This window comes from Delphinapterus leucas, chromosome 1 (genome assembly GCF_059928025.1).
Source record: "Delphinapterus leucas isolate spDelLeu-1000000601 "Yukka" chromosome 1, BTC_Dleu_Yukka2, whole genome shotgun sequence".
Lineage (NCBI taxonomy): Eukaryota > Metazoa > Chordata > Mammalia > Artiodactyla > Monodontidae > Delphinapterus > Delphinapterus leucas.
Window position 1 is genome coordinate 178047146 of NC_143129.1, and position 22741 is coordinate 178069886.

The 22741-nt window shown below is 46.6% G+C and overlaps 2 protein-coding genes across 8 annotated transcripts in view; one reads left to right on the forward strand and one right to left on the reverse strand.

The window, feature by feature from the left end:
• The window catches only part of SPATA21 (spermatogenesis associated 21), a 24832-nt gene extending 13214 nt beyond the window's left edge, over positions 1–11618 (forward strand). The window contains exons 8-11 of one of the 2 annotated variants that reach the window (XM_089900397.1): positions 9710–9885; positions 10313–10363; positions 10714–10870; positions 11387–11618. In XM_089900397.1, coding sequence (XP_089756523.1) covers positions 9710–9885; positions 10313–10363; positions 10714–10870; positions 11387–11444 — 442 coding nt within the window. In that variant the 3' untranslated portion in view covers positions 11445–11618. The other variant, XM_089900388.1, reaches the window with a different exon arrangement.
• The window catches only part of SZRD1 (SUZ RNA binding domain containing 1), a 30902-nt gene continuing 15882 nt past the window's right edge, over positions 7722–22741 (reverse strand). For 2 of the 6 annotated variants that reach the window (XM_022598340.3, XM_089900369.1), the window contains 3 exons: positions 18929–18978; positions 16940–17194; positions 7722–15351 (listed from right to left, as the gene is read on the reverse strand). In XM_022598340.3, the coding sequence (XP_022454048.1) occupies positions 15249–15351; positions 16940–17194; positions 18929–18978 (408 nt within the window). In that variant the 3' untranslated portion in view covers positions 7722–15248. The remainder of the gene's footprint in view (positions 15352–16939; positions 17195–18928; positions 18979–22741) is intronic. The other 4 variants (XM_022598344.3, XM_089900356.1, XM_022598341.3 and 1 more) reach the window with 3 other exon arrangements.

Genomic DNA, 22741 nt, shown 5'->3' on the forward strand with positions numbered 1-22741 from the left:
AATCTATTGTTTTTGTAGTTTAAATGGATCTTTTCCCATGAATGGCTTTTGTAACATGCATTGTTCATTTAGAACATATTGCGTATCTTCTAAATGTTGACACATTTCATTGTAGTTATTCTATATATTATATGTATAATTATTAATATCACCCCTAATGTCAGACAAGTCTTTAGGGAATTCCCTGACGGTCCAGTGGTTAGGACTCGGCGCTTTCACTGCTGGGGCCCAAGTTGGATCCTTGGTTGGGGAACTAAGATTCCACAAGCCACATGGCATGGCCAAAAATAAATAAAATAAAGTCATCGTTGCTTTAAAAAAAAAAAGTTTTTAAATTTTAGAAGTGTTGTGTGAGGCTACAGTTCAGTTCACTCATTTGACTGTTATAGACTATTCTGTGTATGAACATGCATATGACACATGCTTATTATAATGGATTTTAAAAAATTTTACTTATTATTTATATTATTTTGGCTGCACTGGGTCTTCATTGTGGCACGTGGGTACTCAGGCTCTTCGTGGCGGTGCGCGGGCTCTCTCGTTGCAGTGTGTGGGCTCTAGAGCACTCGGGCTTAGTTGCAGTATGAGGGGATCTGAGTTCCCTGATCAGGGATCGAACCCGGGCCCCCTGCATGGGGAGCTCGGAGTCTTAACCACTGGGCCACCAAGGAAGTCCCATGATAATGGATTTGCTTTCCCAAATTCTAATTTTTTACTTGAAAGCTTTAATTTTGTCATAGGTAACAAATGCTGCCAGCTGTTTTCCTTGAAAGGATGGGCTAACTTCATCCATTTTCGAGAAAATATCTGCCAAAATACGCAAGGCTGCATAACCATAGTTTGTCCTTTTTTCAAGTAAAAAATGACATTTAGTGTGTAGGGGAGGTAAAATTTTCCTTTACCCTCTTAGAGCTTCCAGCTGGGACTGATGTAAGACAGACTAACAGGAGAAAAGCATACAAGTTTAACTTACACGCACATGGGAGCCCTGACAAGAATACTGAAGACCCAAAGAACTGACAAGCCCGAGGGGCTTGCATACAAGGATGGAAAGAGTAGCAACTGTAGAAGAGTAATTAAAATATATGGGCAGGGGCTTCCCTGGTGACGCAGTGGTTAAGAATCCGCCTGCCAATGCAGGGGACACGGGTTCGAGCCCTGGTCTGGAAGATCCCACATGCTGTGGAGCAACTAAGCCCGTGCACCACAACTACTGAGCCTGCACTCTAGAGCCCACGAGCCACAACTACTGAGCCTGTGTGCCACAACTACTGAAGCCCGCGTGCCCAGAGCCTGTGCTGTGCAACAAGAGAAGCCATCGCAATAAGAAGCCCGTGCACTGCAACGAGGCGTAGCCCCCGCTCGCTCCAAGTAGAGAAAGCCCGTGCGCAGCAACGAAGACCCAGCACAGTCTAAAAAAAAAAATATATATATATATATATATATATATATATATATATGCAGAATTAGGAAGATAAGAGTTATTTTAACCATGTCTGTTTGTACAGAGTTCTCTTGGCCTGGACTCTTTTTTTTTTTTTCCTTTGGCCACACCACACGTATACACTGGCCCTCGGCAGTGAAAGCACGGAGTCCTAACCACTGGACCGCCGCGAAATTCCCTCTTCCTCTCTTGTGATAAGAATGTTTCTTCCTCCTGGTTCAGGGAGGGCAGCTTTCACCTGGGAATTTTGTCTCCTGCTTTTAGAAAGAAAAAGTCAGTGGACCCTTCTTGCATCTACTGTTTTTCAAGTGCCTTTAACTCAAAATAATCAACATGCTGAAGTGGCATATATTGGGATGGCATGTCCTAAACTCCTTCATTCCCTCCATCTGGCACTTCCCTAGAAGTTTCATCTATTAAAAGCTGAGTTGGTGGCCGTGGAGAAAAAGTCGGGTTAGAAGTTGCAAAGAGATCTGTGAAAGGGGGAGGAAAACACAGATCGGAACAAGCAGAAAAGAACAAATCTAAGCACATGATCCTGTATTTCCCTGGATCCGTCTTAGTCCTGAGAACAGGTCAGTTCAGTGACAGTCGGAGCTCACTTTAGGAGGCAATGGGATAGGTGGGAGTAGGGCACCCGCCTAACTTAGGCCTTTATATGGTGAGCTGCTAGCAAGCATTTAATGAGGGGCATTTCTTTGGAAAAAGAGAAACAGAGGTTAATGGTTAGAATAAATTGTAAACTCAGTTTTTGAGACCAGAGGGCAGTTAATTGTGAGATTCTTACATGTCAGTCTCAAAGCATCTTCAGATGGTGGAGGGACTTCCCTGGCAGTCCAGTGGTTGAAACTCTGCGCTTCCACTGCAGGGGGCACGGGTTCGATCCCTGGTTGGGGAACTCGGATCCTGCATGCCACACAGTGGCCAAAAAAGATAAAAAAAAAAAGGTGGAGTGAGGCTATCTGGTGGCTCTCTGATGAATTTTCTGGCTTGCAGTTTGAATGTCTTTGGTGACGGCACTGGGTGTTCCCGTGAACTAACAGCAGCAGGCATACAGGGTTGTTATACATGATCTGTTGCAGTGATTTTTTCTTATTGATGTTTATATTAAGTTGCTTTAGCTTGCAGGGCATTGGGAAAAGGGCAGTCCTAGTTTTCAGTGATGCCAGGTCAGGAGGGTGGAGGGAAACTAGAAATGTTGATTCACTTTGTGAACACAAGTGGCAGGAGCCAGTTTATAAAGAAGGCAAAAAGCTCAAAGTGAACTGTTCAACAACCTACAAAGGTGTGTTATAGCTTTTATTGAAACACAGAATTTTTCTCTCCACAATCAGTTCCATTTTTATCAGATAATCAAAGTAAGACTAATTTGTCTGTAAAAATTTTTTTTGTTATTGAAGTGTAGTTGATTTACAATGCTGTGTTAGTTTCAGGTGTACTAATATACATATTAGTGCGTGTGTATATATATATTAGTGTGCGTGTGTATATATATATTAGCTTCTTTGTGGACAAATCAGGCAAGTATCAGAAATCACAAAGAGTTCCCTGGTGGCCTAGTGGTTAGGATTTGGCGCTTTCACTGTGGAGGCCTGGGTTCAATCCCTGGTCCAGGAACCATCCCACAAGCTGCACAGCGCAGACAAAATTAAAAAAGAAAAAAAGAAATCACAGAGACAAAGAACCTAGAAAGTTAAACGTATGGCTCTCTCCATTCTTTTTTACTTTTAATTTACTGTCATGGTTGACATACATCAGACAGTGCACTTTAATTGTGCATTTTGTTCTTAGGTTGAATTCATAGCATTATAATGTTAAACATCTGGTAGAGATAACATATGCTTTGACTAGTCTTAATTTACATAAGCTTTTTTCCCCCTTTCTTTAAGCCAATTAAATACAGCTCTCTTACAAGTTTTTATCAATACCATCTGGAGTAGAAAAACATTACTTACATATTATTTATATATATATATATATATATATATATATATATATATATACACACATATACATACATAAACATGCAAGACCCAATGCAGCAAAAATAAATAAATTTAAAAAATAAATCTATCTATTTAAAAAAAGGAACTCGTTTCATTTCTGGTGGGAATGCAAAATGGTACAGCCACTTTGGAAGACGGTTTGGTGGTTTTTTTTTTTAAATTCATTAATTAATTTATTTTTGTCTGCATTGGGTCTTCGTCTTTGGGTCTTCGTTGCTGTGCATGGGCTCTCTCTAGTTGTGGTGTGTGGGCTTCTCATTGCGGTGGCTTCTCTTGTTGTGGAGCTTGGGCTCTAGGTGCGTGGGTTTTAGTAGTTGTGGCATGCAGGCAGAGCACAGGCTCAGTAGTTGTGGCGCACAGGCTTAGTTGCTCTGCAGCATGTGGGATCTTCCCGGACCAGGGATCGAACCCGTGTCCCCTGCACTGGCAGGCGGATTCTTAACCACTGTACCATCAGTGAAGTTCCAGTTTGGTGGTTTCTTGCAAAACTAAACAAACTCTTACAATATGATCCAGCAATTTTGCTCCTTGGTATTTACCCAAAAGAACTGAAAACTTAGTCCACACAAAATTAACTGTGCTACACCTACATAGTGGAACATTCAGCACTAATAAGAGCCATCAAACCATGAAAAGACAGAGGAAACTTAAATGCATATTGCTACGTGAAAAAAACTGATCTGAAAAGGCTACATACTTTACAGTTCCAACTATGTGACATTCTGGAAAAGACAAAACAATGGAGACAGTAAAAAGATCAGTGCTTACTGGAGTGAGGGGAGAGGGAGGGAAGTGGAGCACAGATTTTTAGAGCAATGGAACTATTCTGTATTACCATAATGGTAGATACATGTCATTTCACATTTGTCACAACTCATACAACGTACAACACTATGAGCGAATCCTAAGGTAAACTATGGCCTTATGGTAATAATGATACGTCAGTGTAAGTTCATCACTTGTAACAAATGTACCACTCTGGTGGGGGATGTTGATCATGGGGGAGTCTGTGGGTGTGTGTGTGGGGGAAGGGCAGCGGGTAAATGGGAACTGTCTGTACTTTCCACTCAATTTTCTGTGAATCTAAAAAACTCTATCAAAAAAACCTTAGTTAAGAAAAAAAATACACTATAAATAGAAAGTCCCCCCCCCCAAATTAATTAACCATATACACTTGGGTTTACCTCTGGATTCCTTATTCTCTTCCTGTGTCTATATTTCTGCAAATACCACATACGTCTTGATTACTACAGCTTTATAGTAAGTATTCAAATCAGGTAGAGTAAGTCCTCCAACTTGTTCTTTTTCAAAGAGTTCTAGATCCTGTTCTATTCTAGGTCCTTTGCATTTCTATATAAATTTTAGGATCAGTTTGTCAATCTCTATAAAAGAGCCTGCTGGTATTTTGTTGGGATTGCATTGAATCTATATGTTCATTTTGGGAGAAATGACATCTTAATAATAACAAGTCTTTCAGTCCATGAACATGGTATAACTCTTCACTTATTTAGGTCTCTAATTTCAGCAGGATTTTGTAGTTTTCAAGATATAGATCTTTTACATATTTTGTTGAATATATCCATAAGTAGTGATAAGGTGCTGAGAGTTTAGACCTCTGCAAAGCATGAGAGTTCATGGTTAAGAAGTTTAAAAAAAAATATATATATATATATATCCATAAGTATTTCATATTTTATACTGTTGTAGATGTTTCCATTTTCCTATTGCTCATTGCTGGTATTATAGAAGTATAGTTTATTGTTGTATATTGATCCTGTATCCTATGACCTTGCTAAATTCACTTATTAGTGCTGGTAGCTTTTTATAATAGATTTCTTAAGATTTTTACACACACAATGATGTCATCTGTGAATAAAGACAGCTTTACTTCTTCCTTTCCAATCCATTAGCATTTATTCCTTTTGCTTGTTTTATTGCACTGGCTAAGACCTTAAGTAAAACAAAAGTGATGACAGCAAACATTTTTGCCTCGCTCCTGATCATGGGGGAAACAATCAATCTTTCGCCATTAAGCTTGATTTTAGCTGTAGGATTTTCGTAGATACTTCTATCACGTTGAGGAAGTTCCTTTCCATTTCTAGTTTGCTGAGAGTTTTTATTATGAATGGGAGTTGAATTTTGTCAAATTCTTTTTCTGCATCTTGAGATGATTATAAGGTTTTTCTCTTACATTCTGTTACTATAGTAGATAAAACTGATTTCTCAATGTAAACTAACTGCATTCTCTGGAAAAACTCCACTTAGTTGTAATGTATTATCCTTTTAATATATTACTGGATTCAACCTGCTATTTTGTTAAGAATTTTGGCACCTACGTTCAAAGGATATATTGGTCGTTAACTTGCTTTTTGGGTGATACCTAGTGTTCCTATTAGTATAATGCTGGCATCATAAAATGAGTTACGTGTTCTCATGTCCTGAAAGAGTGCATGAAATCTTGGTATTCAGTCTCCTCTAAAGGTTTGACAGAACTTACAGTGAAGCCGCTTGGACCTTATTTTCTTTGTGGGGAGGCTCTTTTGTTTTGTTTAATTGAAGTACAGTTGATTTACAATGCTTCAGGTGTACAGCAAAGTGATTCAGTTACATATATACATATGTTCTTTTTCAGGTTCTTTTCCATTATAGGTTATTACAAGATATTGAATATATTTCCCTGTGCTATACAGTAGGTCCTTGTTGTTTATCTATTTTCTATATAGTAGTGTGTATATCTTAACCCAAAGTCCTAATTTATCACCCCCCCACTTACCCCTTTGGTACCAATTAGTTTGTTTTCTATGTCTGTGAGTTTATTTCTGTTTTGTAAATAAGTTCATTTATATCATTTTTTAATTTTCCACATACAGGTGATATCATATGATATTTGTCTTTTCTCTGACTTCACTTAGTATGATAATCTCTAGGTCCATCCATGTTGCTGCAAAAGGCATTATTTCATTCTTTTTTTATTCCATTTTATATTTTATCATCTTTATCCAGTCATCTGTTGATGGACATCTGGGTTGCTTCCATGTCTTGGCTATTGTAAATAGTTCTGCCATGAACATTGGAGTGCACGTATCTTTTTGAATTAGAATTTTCAGCTTTTCCAGATATATGCCCAGGAGTGGGATTGCTAGATCATATGGTAACTCTATTTTTAGTTTTTAAAAGAACCTCCATACTGTCTTTCATAGTGGTTTGTGCCAATTTACATTCCCACCAATAACGTAGCGGGGTTCCCTTTTCTCCACACCCTCTCCAGGCTTTCTTTCTTGAGTATTTCTGGCAGTTACTTCTACATAATATGGATGTACTACAATATTTTGGTTAATGATTTTTAGACTTGTATCTACTGACTTCTTGTTATGGTAAGAATTTAGCTGTCTGATACAACTATCCCCTCAGCTCCTCCTTCCCCATTCAAATATATTATCATTTTTTTACTAAATATTTGGGGTTTCTAATATTATGGCTACACAATTATTCATAGCTGAGCATTTTTTATATAATGATTTCATTTCCTTTCTTATTTTTTCATTTCCTAAAAGTTGACAATTGCCTTTTTTTTTTTTTCTTTGTACTCACTGACAATTCTTGTACCTTCCTAGAGCTTCTTTTTCTTGGAGGCATTTTCTAAATAATTCAATTTTTCTCATTTTTGGATTAATTTCTTCTTAGGCATGCTGCAGAGCCGTCATCTTGGGAGTCTGCTGTCATCCTAGGAATTCTTTCTTCCTTCCCTCTGATTGGAATTCTGTCTACTGGATCACATGTCTTACTTTTCCTTGATTTGCTTACTCTTTCTTGGTTTGATTTGCTTAAAAAAAATAATAACGGGAGCATGTTTCACCAGTAGCTTTTTGGGGTTAGAAAGGCAGTAATTCAGCGACAGATATGGGAATGCCAGCCCTTGAAATTTCTGTCTTTTAAGCTATAGTGATCCAATCTAAACTGGTTGTCCTCTATGGCAGTTGCACTGCCATTGTGGGATCTCCCTTCACCATCTTCCTTTAACTTTTGTCTTTCTCCTGTGTTAGACCTCTTATTTTCTGTATGTATATCTTCCTTTTCTTTTTGGTTTATGCCCTCATTTTGGAAGAACATGCCCTCCAGTACCTTCTTGAGAAAGGATGAATGGGAGGCATGAGTTTTGAGATTTTGTATGTCTACAAAAGTGTTTATTCTACCACCACACTTACTGAATAATTTAGCTAGGTACAGAATTCTAGATTAGTGTATTCATTAAGGAATAGACCCCAATGTACTACAGTTCAAACAATATAGTTTATTTCTCTCATATTGATGGCTTGGAGGAAGCAGGCAGGAAGGCAAGGTTGCTCAAGCACCCAGTTTCTTTCCCACTTATTCTTCCACCATTCCCTAGGTCAATCCTAAGCCAATTTACCAGCAACACATCTAAATTCAAGCCCACAAGAAGGGGAAGGAGAGGAAGTAGAGAGCAATTTCCTTTAAAATTGCGACTGAGAAAGTTGCACACACTCTGCTTATGTCCTGTTGGCCCCTGTGGGGTGAAGTTATTTCCTAGTCCATCTTTTTACTCAGGATGCTGTCTTTTCAGGTTCTAATTTTACACAGGGGTCTAGATCCAATCTCCATTTGAGGGCTCTGGTATTCATTTTCTATTTTCTCTGTGTGAAGCTCATTAAAACCCAAAATTCCAGGCTTCAGGGATAGGCAGAGGTCCTAGCAGAACCACCTGCTTAAGCCCTAAGGGCTTCCTAACACTCTGAGTAGCATGCCTAGCCTTCATCACTGTCTACAAAGTCTCAGGTAGTCTGGCCCTCCCATCTTGCTGCCCATTTCTACCCCCTTCTCCCTCACACACAAGCTCTAGCACCTCTCTTCTTAGAGCTCACCAAGCTCTTTCGCACCTCCTGGCCTTTTCACAAGCCATTCCCTCTGCCTGAAAGAGGCTTCTTCCCGATATCCACTTAGCTTGCTTCCTTCCCTCATTTTGCTCAAATGCCACCACCTCGAGACTTTCACTGACCACTATGGACAAAATAGCTCATCACTACCTCCTACTCAGCTTTTACTTTCCCTCAGAACACCCATCACTCCCCACATGGTACCATAATTTACTTGTTCATGGTCCGACTCTCCCACTAGATATGTGCCTAGGTAGTTGATTTAAAAAGTGATACCAGGGAGCAGAAGTGAGGGAAGGGACATGAACACAGAAGGAGGAGGAGCCAATACAATGATGTGCTACTGAGTCAGCCATCCCCAGGATCTTCTGAGACTATGAATGGTGGCTCAGAACCATCAGGGGAAGAGACAGGAGCCTGTATACCTCAGCTGCTGGTTCCTTTGTCAAGGGTGCCCCACACAGGTGTTTAACTCCCCTGCACTTCTGGGGCGCATATGTGTCAGAGAGGCTCTGGAGCAAGCAGCAAGAGGTAAGATCTGAGGTGAGACTGGGCCAGGTTGTCCCTGTGCAGAGCTGGTTGAGGCCCACGTAGAAGTGGTTGCTGTGACAGTGGCTGGACTAAGAGGTGGGGCTGAGAGATGACACAAGGACCTTATATGAATATCTCCTGCACTGCTCTTTCCCAAGCATTTAGGTGAGTGGCCAGCACACAGTAAACACTCAATAAATATTTGAATGAATGAATGAATGGTGCTGCAGTCTAGTGGGGAAAAGGCAAGTAGTGATGAGTTAAGAGTATTAAGTGGGCTGTGATAGGGTTAAGTACAAGTTGTCAGGGGGCCTATAGTGGGAGCCTAACCCGTCTATTGGAGGAGAGAAGACTTTCTGGAAGAGATGGCCTTTAAACTGCGATCTGGAAGATGAGGAGGAGTTAACTGCACAGCTGGCTTACAAAGCACTTGCACATCTACGTAAAAATACCAGTGATAGAAATCATGGGCAACATTTACCAAGCTCTTTCCTTGAGTCAATTTGCTGAATGCTTAATGGGTCTTGTTATTTAATCTTTGTTTTTAACCCTATAAAAAACGCTGACTGATCTGCTTAGAGAAGTCAAGTGACTTCCAATGACTGGCAGAGATAACCATTTCCCCCCACTTTATAGGGGTGACCGAGACCCAGAGCAGAGCAGTGACTCGCCCACAGTTACAGGAAGTTAATGGTTGAGCCAGGACTAAAACCCAGATCTCTTGTGGCCCTGCTCCTGAGCTGGCCTGACAGAACAGGGGCTCAGAAAGAGTGAGGGAGGAGAAGGGTGAATTAAACACGGCCGGGCTGAGCTGGGTGGCACTGCCTCCCCAGCTATTACCAGAAGAAGCTGAAGGAAGGCACCTGTAAGGCCCGAGAGATGGAACCGGCCATTGGCCGGCTGCAGTCCCAGAAGAAGCTTCCCTACAACCCGCAGCAGGCAGACACCCTGGAAGTCCCAGAGCGAAGAGCCCTCAGGATCCTGAGCCAGCTGAAGCAGCAGAACTATGGTGAGGGCCCTGGGTGCCACACAGCCAGGCCCAGGAGCTGAGACATGGTTTCCCACTTCGGGCTTAACTGTGTGGCATCAGCCAGCTGGCTGATAATCACCACCCATCTCCAGCCTTCCGCACACCCTTTCCCCTGAGCCTTAGCCCTGAGCACAGGTTGGTCCCAAGAGCCTGGACTGAGAAGGAAGAGTGCTTAGCAATCCCACCTCATCATTTATTGAGCACCCTCTGGGGTCACTCACTATGCTAAGCCCTTTGCAGACATGCTAGAATTTAATCCTCATAATCACATACTTACCCCACGTATTCACGATGAGAAAACTGAAGTTTAAGCAACTTGCCCAAGGTCCCACAGCTAGCATGTGTCAGAAAGGGGAGATTATACCCAGGTCTGACTCTAAAAGCTGTGCTCTTTTCTCTGGGCAAGGTTACCTTCCCGTAATAGCAGACTTCTACTGTGTGCCAAGTGATGGGCTAGAAGCTTTCTAGAGTCTTTAGAGTGTGCCTATCAGACTCTGCCAGGACTCATCCCAAAGCCATGTGCTCCTTTTTAAGCAGTACCAGCCCTTACACTGTCCTCAGCATTTAGCTGAGTGCTTTGCACGCATCACCCTTTAGCCCTCATCAACTCTGAGGCGGATGCCACCACCAGCTCCAGCTTATGCAGAGGCTCAGAGAGGTTAAGTTACTTGCCCAAACCCACCCAAGTCGTTACGTGGCAAAGCTGGGATTTCACATGGGTCTGCCTGCCTCCCAGCACTGGACGTGCTCTGAAACATTCCCCTCTCCTGCCTCTGCCACCTTTGCCAGTTGCCAACCTGCAAAGCCCCTATGCCCAGGTGCCTTGCATCCCGCTCTGCCCGAGGCTGGACAATACGGTCCGCCGGAAGCAGGGCAGCCACTACATGCTGGAGCTGTGTACTCCCACCAGCCTGGGCCCTGACACCCGTAGCCTCTTCTTCCAGACTAGATCTCAAGGAAGCAGGTGGGTACCCAGAGGGCAGGGACTGCAGCCCAGGCCCATCCACCTCCTTCCTTATGAAGTCCCTGGCCTAACCCAAGGGGAATCCATCCTTCCAAGAGATGCCTCACAGACTGTTGTTCCAGGGAGGAAAAAGGGGAAAGGATGGAAGGGGGAAGAAACTAACCTTTGAGAGTCTGTGTCCCAGGTAGATTGTTCCTAAGTCAGGGTACTTACGCCTTTCTGTGCCCGGGACTCGGTAGCACTACCTGCCTTTCTCATGCAGGGGGTTTAAGTCCTTTGCCTGAGTCTGATTCCATGTTAGGAGTAGTAGGAAACAGGCTTAGCAGCTGGGTGGAGGGAAGCTTCCCCTGCAGCAGTCCTCTTCCAGGCATCCTGGGATAAAAGAACACTGGACTTGGAATCAGGCCTCTGAGCCCGACTGCTGGCCCCATCACCTCCCTGGGAAGGACTCCTCTCCCCTTGGGCACATGGGGTGGCTCACTTCCTCCCACCCTTCTCTTCCACCTCTCTCCCTAGGGAACCCAGCTCTGACAGCCGAAAGTGGCTCAGTTCTGTGCCGGCTCGAACCCACTGACCCTGCGGAGTCCTAACTCTGGGCAGCTTAGCAATCAGGGCCTGCAGACGGACGGGTCATCAGGCAGGGACTGCTGCTGGATTTTGCTTTTGTGGCCTGCTAAGCCAATAAACAACAAGAACCTCAGCCTCTGTGCCTGGTGCCAGGGAAGGCCCCAGGTTTTCACCCTTCCACTCGGCTCTCAGAGCGGAGGGCCTCAGCCTCCCTCAGGCTTCGGAGCCCCTGAAGCAAGGCTCGCCTCAAAACACCGCCGAGAGTCAGGAGTCCTGCTAGAGGTGGCCCTGGGTTCAAAGTCTTGACCTCCTGTGCACTCTCAAAGCACAGAGCTGGGACTATTCTCAGATGGGTGTCTCCACGCCTTGGACTAGGAGTCCCATAAGGGCAGGAATTCTCTTTCCCACTTGCTTGAAGGGAATGGTGAACATAAGGGAAGTACCTGGGAAAGACCCTGGCCCCTAAAACGGACAGACACTGTGGAAGGGCAGGAGGGGCCTCAGCCATGCTCTCACCAACAGAGGGCCAGGGCCCAGGGGTGCCCTTCCCTTGGAGCCTAAGCATGTGGGTCCGTGGCCCCAATCCATACACCACCCCAGTCCTATTACTCAAAGCGAGAGCCCCTCCCTAGGACTGAGCAGAGATAGCTTCCCAGTGGTTAAACAAGCAGCCACAGCAAGAGGTTAGGAGGCCAGAAACTGAAATGAGGACAAGGTTCTGACAAGTTTAAAACATGTATTTAAAATACAATTTATAAAATGCTTAATCTGCCAACTCAGGAGCCCGCAGTGCGGGGTGGGGTAGGGTGGGCAGCTACCCGCTAGACCAGCAGAGCAGGACTGCAGGGGTGCGGCCCTCCCTCCCATGCCCTTCTGTTCAGATACCCAAGGGGCCCATATGCACCCCTGGGATCACATGGCCGAAAACAGGACCCCAGAGGTTTCCAGAGTCTCTGCCTACCAGGGAGGCTGGGGCAGCCCTGCCGGCCCATCCCTGAGCAGAGCATCCCCAGATGGGGCAGAGCAGGGTACGGCTGGGCTAGACAGGGTGGGGTGAGGCAGTGGGCTCTGGAAGGGGCTGATGGTAGCAGATAGGGTGTTGCCTCCTGCCTGCAGGTGGGGAGCACCCTGACTGAGTGGGCGGAGAAGGGTTGGTCACCAGGCCCAGACCCCCAGCTCCTTTGGTTATAGGCTGACATCAGAGTAGTGGCTCATGGGAAGCAGTTAGCTGGAAGGTCTGAGGCCTGGCTCACGGAGTCAGGGAGGAGCTGGGGGAAGGGGACAGTACCATGAAGGCAGATAAAGGGGCAGCAGCCTCAGGTTTCTGCCCCCAACTCCCCTGGGGTTTTCCAAGCCAAAGCCTGCAGCTTACTTTTAAAAAATTAAAAAAAAAAAAAAAAAAAAAAAAAAAGCACTTAAGGAAAGTTACAGACAACTACCCCCCCCAAAAAAACCCCAAAACAACCACAAACACACACACAAAATCCAAACCGTTCTCTCATCTTCCCTCCCACCTCCCCCCAACACAATAGTTTCCTGTTTTCATTTCTTTCTCTTTAAAATGTTGCCTGTCACCTCTCCATCTGGGAAGCCAGGACATGACCGCTGGTGGGTGGTGGCAGGCACACAGCGGGCAGAGCCCCATCTTTGGCCGCAGGGAGGTGGGAGCATCAGTCCCTACTACATCCTTGATCCACAGACACCCATCGGCCAGCCTCCCCTTGGCTCCCACTAGAGGAGGGCAGCAAGAACAGGTGGTCCCGACAGCTGAGCAACCAGCACTTCTGGCCTTCCCACCTGGCCTACCTCTGTACCTTCTCCAACTGAAAAGGACAGTCTCATCTTGGGCCAGAAACCACTATTACATGAGGGATGGACACTATCTGTTTAGAATGCGGAAACTTGGTCAGGGCAGTGGAACTGTAAAGACAGCAGCAACCTTCTCCCTTGCCCACTCCTGGAGGTCACTTCCCCTCAGAACAGCAATGTGGGCACCATTCAATGTTCTGCGGGTTCTTACTGACTGAAGCTTTGTTCCACCTCTGCTCACGGACAATATCCTGGCTTCACGCAGTTATAAGCCTGTGCTATGGACTAGTTACTGACTTAACCAACAGCTGACCTTTCCTCCTAATGGGAAGATGTAGTGGGCCAAGGCTTGCTGGGCCCGGCTGACATCCCCACAGGGCAAGGCTGAGAGCCAGCAAACCAAAGGTGGAGCGAGCCTGCAAGACCTAGCTTGCCACCTTGGCCACTGCGAGCTGCCCTAATCACAAATGTCACACCAACCACTCCAAAACTCATCTGCTGAGCAAGGAGGCCGTCTGGCTGGCTGAGGGATATAAGGCGAAGTGCAACGGAAGAGATCGGACAGCCTGAGAGGGACCAGATTGTACACACACAGCTGCTCTGGGCTGGGCCCCCTAAGCCTCTTCCACCTCAAAGAGCCAAAGCAAATCTCCAGGCTCCAAAGACCGAGGGGAAACTGCCTTCATTCCAGGCCCTTGCTCTGGAAAAAGGGGTCGAGGGTAACCTAGGCCTATGGGGAACCGGTCTGTCATTACCAATCTTTGCAATGCACAGCTTGTCTTTCCCCAAATGTTATTCAGAATGGTCTGCTCCCAAGGTAGTGATTTCACAAGGGAAATGTACCGGGTAGAGTTACCGAGCTGATGCCATCAACAGAGATGGTGCTCCACAGACCCTTGAGAGTTCTAAGCCTTGCTGGAGTGGGAAGACCCACCTACCTTCTGACCACACTAGGCAGGAGGCTCAGAGTCCTGGAGTCAGACTCTCTCCTGGCTTTCCTTGTGCTGACAGCAAAATACTGAGCAAGGCTTGCAGCCTCACTCCTAAAGCCCGGGAGTGCAGCCTCACTCCCTGCCCTCTTCTAGAAGTAGTAAGCCCAGCTGGTAGGGAACCACCCTGAGGGGTTTTGGAAGGGAAAGTCTGTTCACTTTCCCTATCTCCCAAAATACTAAAGGTGAGGGGTTGGCACCCTCCCCAGGCTCTCTGAGCCTGCAGAGCTGGCCCAGTCTCCAGGTAGGGCCCAGATGCTCTGGTACTTAGTTGGGGGGAGGGAGGTATAGGCATGGGGTGCTCATCTGTCCTGGGCTGCACAGCCCTGCCCCTTTTCTCGGCGGCAGTAGGAATACAGAAGCTAAGCTCACCAAAATCCTATTGGTTAATGTTTCTAGTGGATTGACCAGAAACATTTTTAAGTAGACTACCAAACTACCCTTTCTCAATTAAAAATTCATTAAACTGCTAAAACCCCTCCCATGTACTTTTTTTGCAAATCAAATATTCGTATAAACAAACAAAAATAGGAAAGAAAAAAAAAAAAGAAAGGATATCTTCAAATGGAACTTGCTTTTAAGTGATGAAGACATGCACTTGAGGGTGGGTGGACGGGAGTTCTCATTTGTGTTTTGAAATCCCAAATTAATGAGCATGATAAACTGTTATTGCTGGCACTGGCTTCACCCCAAGCGGCCAAGTGGCACTGTCTGACTCTACTCTGAGTCCTTGGTGGGTCCCCCCAACCCTCCTCTAACCCCCACCCTTTCCCTTTCCATGGACTTGGGACAGCCCTTGTAGAAGTGCCAATCACAGTGGGAAGGGGGGGAAAGGGAGGTCACAGTGCATGGGGTTCAAGGTCACAGTGGGCGGAGCAAAGGGGATCACAGTGCAAGTAAGTCAGGTCGTTCCCTCTGCTCAAGTCCAGCTGTCTGCCACGGCAATGCGACCCGCAGCGGACGACCTAGGAGGTGGTGACGGCGGTGGCGGCGGCATCCTTCCCTGCCCGCGTTTATCTGCGCTGTTTGAAGCCTTGTGATCCATCAGGACCCAAAGGCTGTCTGATCACATTGTTAGGCTGCCTGCTGTCTTCAGGTTGGGAGATCCTGGTTGGCCTGAAGGGAAGAAGATCAGAGTGAGGCCTGAAAAAGGGTATAAAAGAGGCCCCCAAATCTTAAAATCAACCAATTCTGCAGCTGGGGCAGAAGTCACAGTGGCTATTAGCCAACTCTGGCTCTCTGAGCCTGCTTCTCTGGCAAGCGGACTCAGTGCAGCTCCAAGCTGGGAAGCCCCTGGGAGCAGGTGGGGTGGACGGTCCATGTTCACCTCTAGCGCCTGCAGCACTCTTCCCCACAGGCTGGTTCGCCATCATTCACCGGAGGCAGAGGAAGTGCTCAAGGGCCCATCCTGTACAGAGGCAGTGACCATGGATAGCATATCTTCCACAGAACTTCATGGCACAGACTCCCCAGAGGTCGGGCCAAGGTAAAGACCTCTAACCAAGAGCTCATCAGAGTGACCTGGCTCCCGCCACTGCTGCTCTCCTGCTTCTCTCCAAATCATGGGATTAATGGTTGACTCACATTACTGTGGAAAACTAAAAGAAAATGAACTTTTTCTACTTTGCCAAATGAAGGCTTACAGGAGAGATAACAAGTCCATCAAAATAATGAAGGCATAGAAATAAGGTACAGATTAGCACTTCAAGTCCCAGAATACACCATCCAAGGAGGAGTCTCAAAGTTAGAAAGAGGCTGTTTCAACAAATACTGCTTTACCAGGAGGCGACAAACTTACATAATACAACCTCTAGGACTGCAAAAAAAAAAAATGCCAGGAATAGACAAGAATTTAGAAAATTCACAGAAACATCACAGTGGGCCATTATAAGACCCAAAAGATAACATCCAGAACCCACCACTTATTTAATTGCACAACAAATGGACGAGGCAGGTACGATCATTATCCCATTTTTCAGACTAGGCACAGAGGGGTTAAGTAGGTCTAAGTTAAGCAGAAGTTAAGTGGCAAAGGGGGACTTTCCCTCTGTAGCGCAGTGGTTAAGAATCCACCTGTCAATGCAGGGGACACAGGTTCGAGCCCTGGTCCGGGAAGATCCCACGTGCCGCGGAGCAACTAAGCCCGTGCGCCACAACTACTGAGCCTGCGCTGTAGAGCCCTCAAGCCACAACTACTGAAGCCCACATGCCTAGAGTCCGTGCTCTGCAACAAAGAGAAGCCGCTGCGATGAGAAGCCCGCGCACCGCAATTAAGAGTGGCCCCCACTCACCACAACTAGAGAAAGCCCGCGGGCGGCAATGAAGACCCAACGCAGCCAATAAATGAATAAATAAATAAATAAATTTATATTAAAAAAAAAAAGAAGTTAAGTGGCAGAGATGGGCTCAGACTGGCTGATTTTGACTCAAAGTCCATGCCTTTACCCTGTATGCCACACTGGCCCCTGGCGCCTGCAGAGGCAGCATGCCAGCAAAGCTTTCAGAGCAGTCCCGGAGCCAGTGCAGACAACAAACCAGCCCTACCAGCCTGGGTGGGCAGCTGCAGCCACAATGGTTCCAGCCGTGATTCTGCCTGCTTTTCACTACTCTGCAGGCAGCAAGCCCACTCTCCTCCTCCTCCTCAAGGTGGCCTGGTGGAGTGGTCAAGTCTGGCTGGCAGGTCACCCCTGCCAGCTACACTCACCGGTCGAGGATGGGTTTCTCTTGCTCCTCCTCGGGGCTGGCACTGCCCAGGATCCGCTTCCGGGCCTCCGCGTACTCTGCCTCCCGCTGTGCTAAGGACTTGACGGGAAGGGCTGGCCTGCTGGTGGAGTTGGGGCTGCTGACCACACCGTTGCTGGTGGGCCTCTTGAGGATGCGAATCTGTGGAGGGGGCCCCGTGGGAAGGCTATCGTCCTGAATCACAATGGGCACTTTGGGAGGAGATTTGGATTTCCTGCTGACAAAGAGCAAACACAGCTTCACAAGTCCTACCCTTGACTACAGAGGCCCCATCCATGTCCCATACCCACCCCTCACCACTTTTCTCTCCCTCCCCCTCCTAATTCTATTCGTTATTCTCTGGCCTCTGACCAGACATCAAAATTCTCACTCTTCAAGAAGGGTTTCTCGAAAGAGCAACCTTGCCTATTAAGCTCACACAGCCCACAGGTCTGCTCCTCAGACCGAACCCCAGGCAAGGGGGGCAGGAACGCCAGCTCATTCTGGGACTTCTATCCCCGTGTTCGTCAAAGTCACATCAACCACTGTCGGGCCCCTGCGGCAAAACACCTCTTGTCCAGAATCCAATGGCCTCAGTTAAAACCCCAGCTTCCCTACACAGACCAGCGTGTAACAGGCCAGTGCGGTGGGAGCCCCTTAGCTTGGGGATCAGCAAAGTGTTCACTCCCAGTCAAGGTCCCACAACATGCGCTCAGACCAAACACTCCAGCTCCGCCGTCCCTGCCTGGCATCAAGACAGGATTTACCAAACTGCCTCAGCCTCTGGTGAGTGTCCTGTGCCTCCCAGAGACAAGCTACTCCAGACACTGGATGGCCTCTTCAGAAGAGTTTCTGAGCAGAGACCCCTCCCTCACCAGGGCTCTCTGGTCTGCTGGACGCGGCGGGGCTGGGGTCAAGGACGACCCTGGAAACAGTGCTTGGCAGTGCTCAAAGGAAAAGCACTGTCCAAGGCTGGTAGATGTGCACATCGGGCAATGTGTCCACAAGGGGAGGAGGAAAACAACACAGGAAGGGGAAGAAACAAAAGCCACAGGAGAACAAGGGATCCAGGCAGGAACAGCCACCCCTCAACAGCCACAGAGACCCTCCCCAGAGCAGTCAACTAGCTTCTCTTCAGAACCAAATAGCGCTCAGGGGCCTGTTTTCAGAGCCTTGGTTGTCAGGAGGAGTAGGTACTGGAGGGCTGCTGCCAGGGGGGCTGGAACAAGTCTTGGGTGGGACAGGACAGCATGGCCAGGGGACTGTAACCAGGCGCTAGTGTCGTTGCTGAGATGAGCAGACAGACAAGGAGCCAGCACTCGGATCACAGAGGCAGGGAGCCAGGAAAGTCAGCAGACGGGCAGGGCACCCCCAGTTCCCTGGGGATGACTGTGCAGCTCATCAAGCAAGTCCAGAGAGGCCCCCCCCTCCTCCCTGCCGCCTGTCCCTGCGGGAAGCTGACAGGTTACCAGGGCAAAGACAGACTGCTGAAGTCAACTTTCACCTGCTTCAGAAACCCACTTCCTCTGCTGCCTGGGTGGGGGAAAAAAGCTATCCTTAAAGGTCTTGAAGGATTTCCAAGAATCTTTTCTTCTAGGATACCCTCGTAATGCCCCAAGCCACCAAGTCACGGAGGGCCCAGGGAAATCATCTGTCCAACCTCCTCGTGTCACAGAGAGAGAAAGTGATGTCCAGAAAGGGAAACAACTTGCTCCAAACCTCAGAGTCAGGCCTCAAGCCGAAGCCTTCTGACTTGTCACCCCCCACCTCACACAGGGTGCCCACTAAGGCAGGAGGCAGGTGCAACACTCCAGCCTCACTGCCAAAGCCGCAAGCCACTGTGTCCCTAAGGGAAGGGTTCGCTGCCCAGGAGCCTGACCTGCCTGTATCTAATGGCCAGCTGGAGAACACCACTGACTGCCCAGCTCTCACGGCAGAGAGCATGAGCCCTCAGACCAGACAGCAGCCTTACCTCTCCTTTTGTGTGATCTTCAGTTTTTTTTCCAACCGTCTGTCTATTTCCTAGAGGAAAAAAATGTATATAAAAAGTGGAAAAAAATCTCTCTCAAATAAAAACTTACGTCTTTATTTTCAGAGCTAAGGGCACTGTCCTTTCTGACCAGGGACATTACTGTGTCCTTTGAAGCAACGGATGCAGCCCTCCCTTTATGAGACTCCGGGATTTGGGGCTCTGACTCCCTGCAGGTTCATCTCCCTCCATCCCCGTGGCTGCGGTGAGAGTTCTAGACCTCATCATTCAGCTGGGTTCTTTGCATGGCCTCCAACTAGTCTCCTGGTCACCAATCAGTCCTTCACAGAGCCAGTCGTATCAACTTTCCAAACGTAAGTCTGACTGTGTCACTTCCCCACTTAAAACACTTCAACTGCTTGCCAGATCCAGTCCAAGCTCCTAAGCATGCCTCGCCCACACATTCCCTTAGCTTCTGTTCCTGTGCTACACCACAGCAAAACCGAACTGTGGCAACCCCCAGAACCCAGCGTGCTGATCCGCCTGCCTGCAATCTCCGCCTCCTTGCAAACTCCCATTTATCCTGCAATGCCCAGCTTGAATGTCGACCTCTTCTTTCTGAAGTCTTCTTTGATCCCATACAGTTAATCACCTGCTCCTCAGACATAAGCTCTCCCTTTCACATTCCTTCATGATCATATGTGTCACATATTTTATGATCTATTTTTCTTACTCGTATGGACTTGAACTGTGAGTAGCACCTAGCAAAAGGCCTAGAACAAAACAGAAGCCTAACATCTGTGGAACTGGATGGAAGTCAGAGTCCTCAGGCACTCAGCACCAGGAACTCCTCCACAGCTTCGTGTACGAGCCTCCATGCACGGGACAGGGAAGCTGTGCACAGAGCACAGCCCAAACCTCCAGGCTCCTTGGCTGTCCCACTGCTTTTTCTTAAAAAACATTCCACCAACCTGCAAGGGCAAGACCATCCAGCTACTGGATTATGCAAAATTATGTATTTTTCTGGAGAGTAGATCTATAACAGTGGTTCTCAACCAGGGGTGACTTTGTCCACCAGTACGTGTGGCAACATCTGGAGACATTTTTAGTTGTCATTACTGGAAGGGAGCTGCTACTGGCATCTAGTGGGTTGAGTCCACAGATGCCACTAAAATCCTACAATGCACAGAATAGCCCCACAGCAAAGAATTATCTAGCCCCAAATGTCAACAGTGACAAGGCTGAGAAACCCTGACTTATAAGATGGATGGGATTTTCAAAGGAGTCTGTTACTTGCAAAATGTTAAGAATGACTACCTTAGTAAAAAGTTTTTGAAATTTGCTGAGTTCCATCTCAGAGCTCAGCGTGTAGCTAGTTTTCACAAATGCTCTGTATTTCTTGTGCAGTTCAAGCTGGTTAACCATATTATTCAAATCTTCTACATTCTTACTGATTTGTTTGATCTATGGACTACAGAAAGAATCAAGAATTATTCCTTCTAGTACATTAAAGTTTATCATTGTGGAGTAATCTTCTTTACCTTAAAATCTATTATTTCACATTAATAAAGCTATACCAGTTTCTTTTTGGTTAGTATCCCCTGAAATGTTTTCCTCTCTTACTTCTTGTCTCTCCATGTCCTTATTTTAGTTTCCTGTAAGCAAGATGAAGCTAGCCTAACCGTATGAAGCTGAATTTAAATCGAGTCTGACACTGACACTCATTACGACTGATGCTGAGTTGTGTTTAAAATTTTTTGTTTTTATGAAAGACCCAAAGTATATTTAGGCAAGCACAACAAACTGTATTCTGAGGGCACCATCAACTCTCTGGAGGGGGTAGGAAGCCACAGAACAAAAACCTCTCACTCAAGCATGGAACACAAGTTGGCACCCGATGGCTGTTAAATGACTGAATAGAAATGGTGCACGGAGGGTAAGAGAATGGCCTAGATGTTTTCTGTGAACAGACAGACACGCACTCAAAGAGAATCTATGCCACAGCACAGTCAGTAATGTAATTCTTCTAAATTTTTGGATTAATAACAGTGTTACTGCCTGAGTAAATACTATGTTTCACATTAGTCTAATGCCCACTACCTTTTATGGGCTTTTCACAAATAACGTGCAGTTTTAAAATTCCACACTATCATTCTGCTCCAATCTGAAGATGAGACTTCCTATTCAAGTTTCTCCATCATAAATGCAAGCTTTCACATCTGTGGGATTCAGGTGTCTTCAAACAGTCAAAATCAAATGCCTCCACAGGCGGGCAAGTAACCAAACTCCATAAGCAGGCAGCACAGTAAGGGGGTGCGGGGCTGTGAGGCACCAAAGAACACTCGTTCCCCCTACGGGACACGGCCAGGGCTGCTATTTTAGGAGATTTTTATGGGAAAGCTCTAAATGTTTAAACGTCATTATATGAACTCTGGCTTTCATATCTCCTTAAGGGCCAAATAAGACAAGAGGCAAATGGGCCTAACACGGTAGCTGATTTTTAAAAACACTGTGGAAAAGCACACATTACAGTGGCTGAATTTGAGAGGTCGCATCCGGGTTTCCTCTCAGGAAGGCAAACTGCTTCCTTCTTTCTCTAAGGCCTTAGGGAAGACGCGGAATCTGCCCAAGCCCAGCAAATACAGCTCGGGTGGAAAGAAGCCTTTCAAGAGGGCACACGGACTATAATGCTTAATGGCTGTCAATACACTCCCAAACACTTATTTTCTGGCACACCAACTGTTTGATAAACAAAGTAGCTTGTATCCGTCTCTGTCAGATGAAGGCAAGTTGCTCAGGGAGGTTAAGGAACTTAGCCAAGGTCACAAGGTGTACATCATGGAGGCAGCCCTAGAACTACGGCCTCTGGAGGCCCTGTCCCGTGCTGCCACACCCCCAGGAGTGCTCAAACCCTTGGAAATGCTGCTAGAGTCATTAGATATTGATCCCCTCTTCCATATAGCCCCCGAATCCTACACTGCTCTCTGGCACTCCAATAACTAATACTCCCATCAATTTCCATCGCGTCAGACAGGATGGTTTATCAGAGTTGAAGAATTCTTCCATCAGATGAGAGGACAAGATATGAACCCAACAGCTCTGGTGGAAAGCGGATCCTGGCCACCTCCAGATGGCCAGCTGTACACCAGCATGCTCAGCGCCGTCCAAGCAGGAGAGGGGTGCTCTGCCAGCAGCTAGAGAGGGCACTGCATCTCACTCTGGAGTCTGTCCAGGTACCATGAGTCAGTCCATTCTCTCCTTGGACAAGGCTTTGCAATCAATCTGCTCTCAGACTCATGCTCTGAAGAGCTGGACCAAGTGGAAACTTTCCTACAGGGTGCACTACAAGGAGAATGCTTGTCTCCTCCAGAGATGCAATAGCCCAAAGGAATTAAACAGGCCTCAGAATGTGTGAGGAAGCATCTAGATGTGGGCCCCAACAAAGAATCTAGTTATCTAAGGGCACCTTCTCGTTTTAAAAGGATGCACAGAGGCCCGGCCCAAGGTCAAGGCTCCTGTGTTAGAGGACCAAGGACTTCCGTGTCAGTGAAAGAAACCCATACGCTCATCACTTTATAACTCAGCTCTGAGTGAGAAAGCGTCACCGGGACACAAGGCAAGTTTTAGGGGATAAGCAATCAGAGGGGAGGTGTTAAGAAAGTTTGATTTCCTATGGCTTCTCCTTCCAGAAAAGCTCTTTGTTTGTCAAGTAGCATTGAAGAGACTCCAGAAGATGATGCTCTCTGCTAAGTGGGGTGGCCACCTCTCTTTGGGTCAAAATTCTAAACAAAAGATCTCTTGTTACCAAGCACAGGT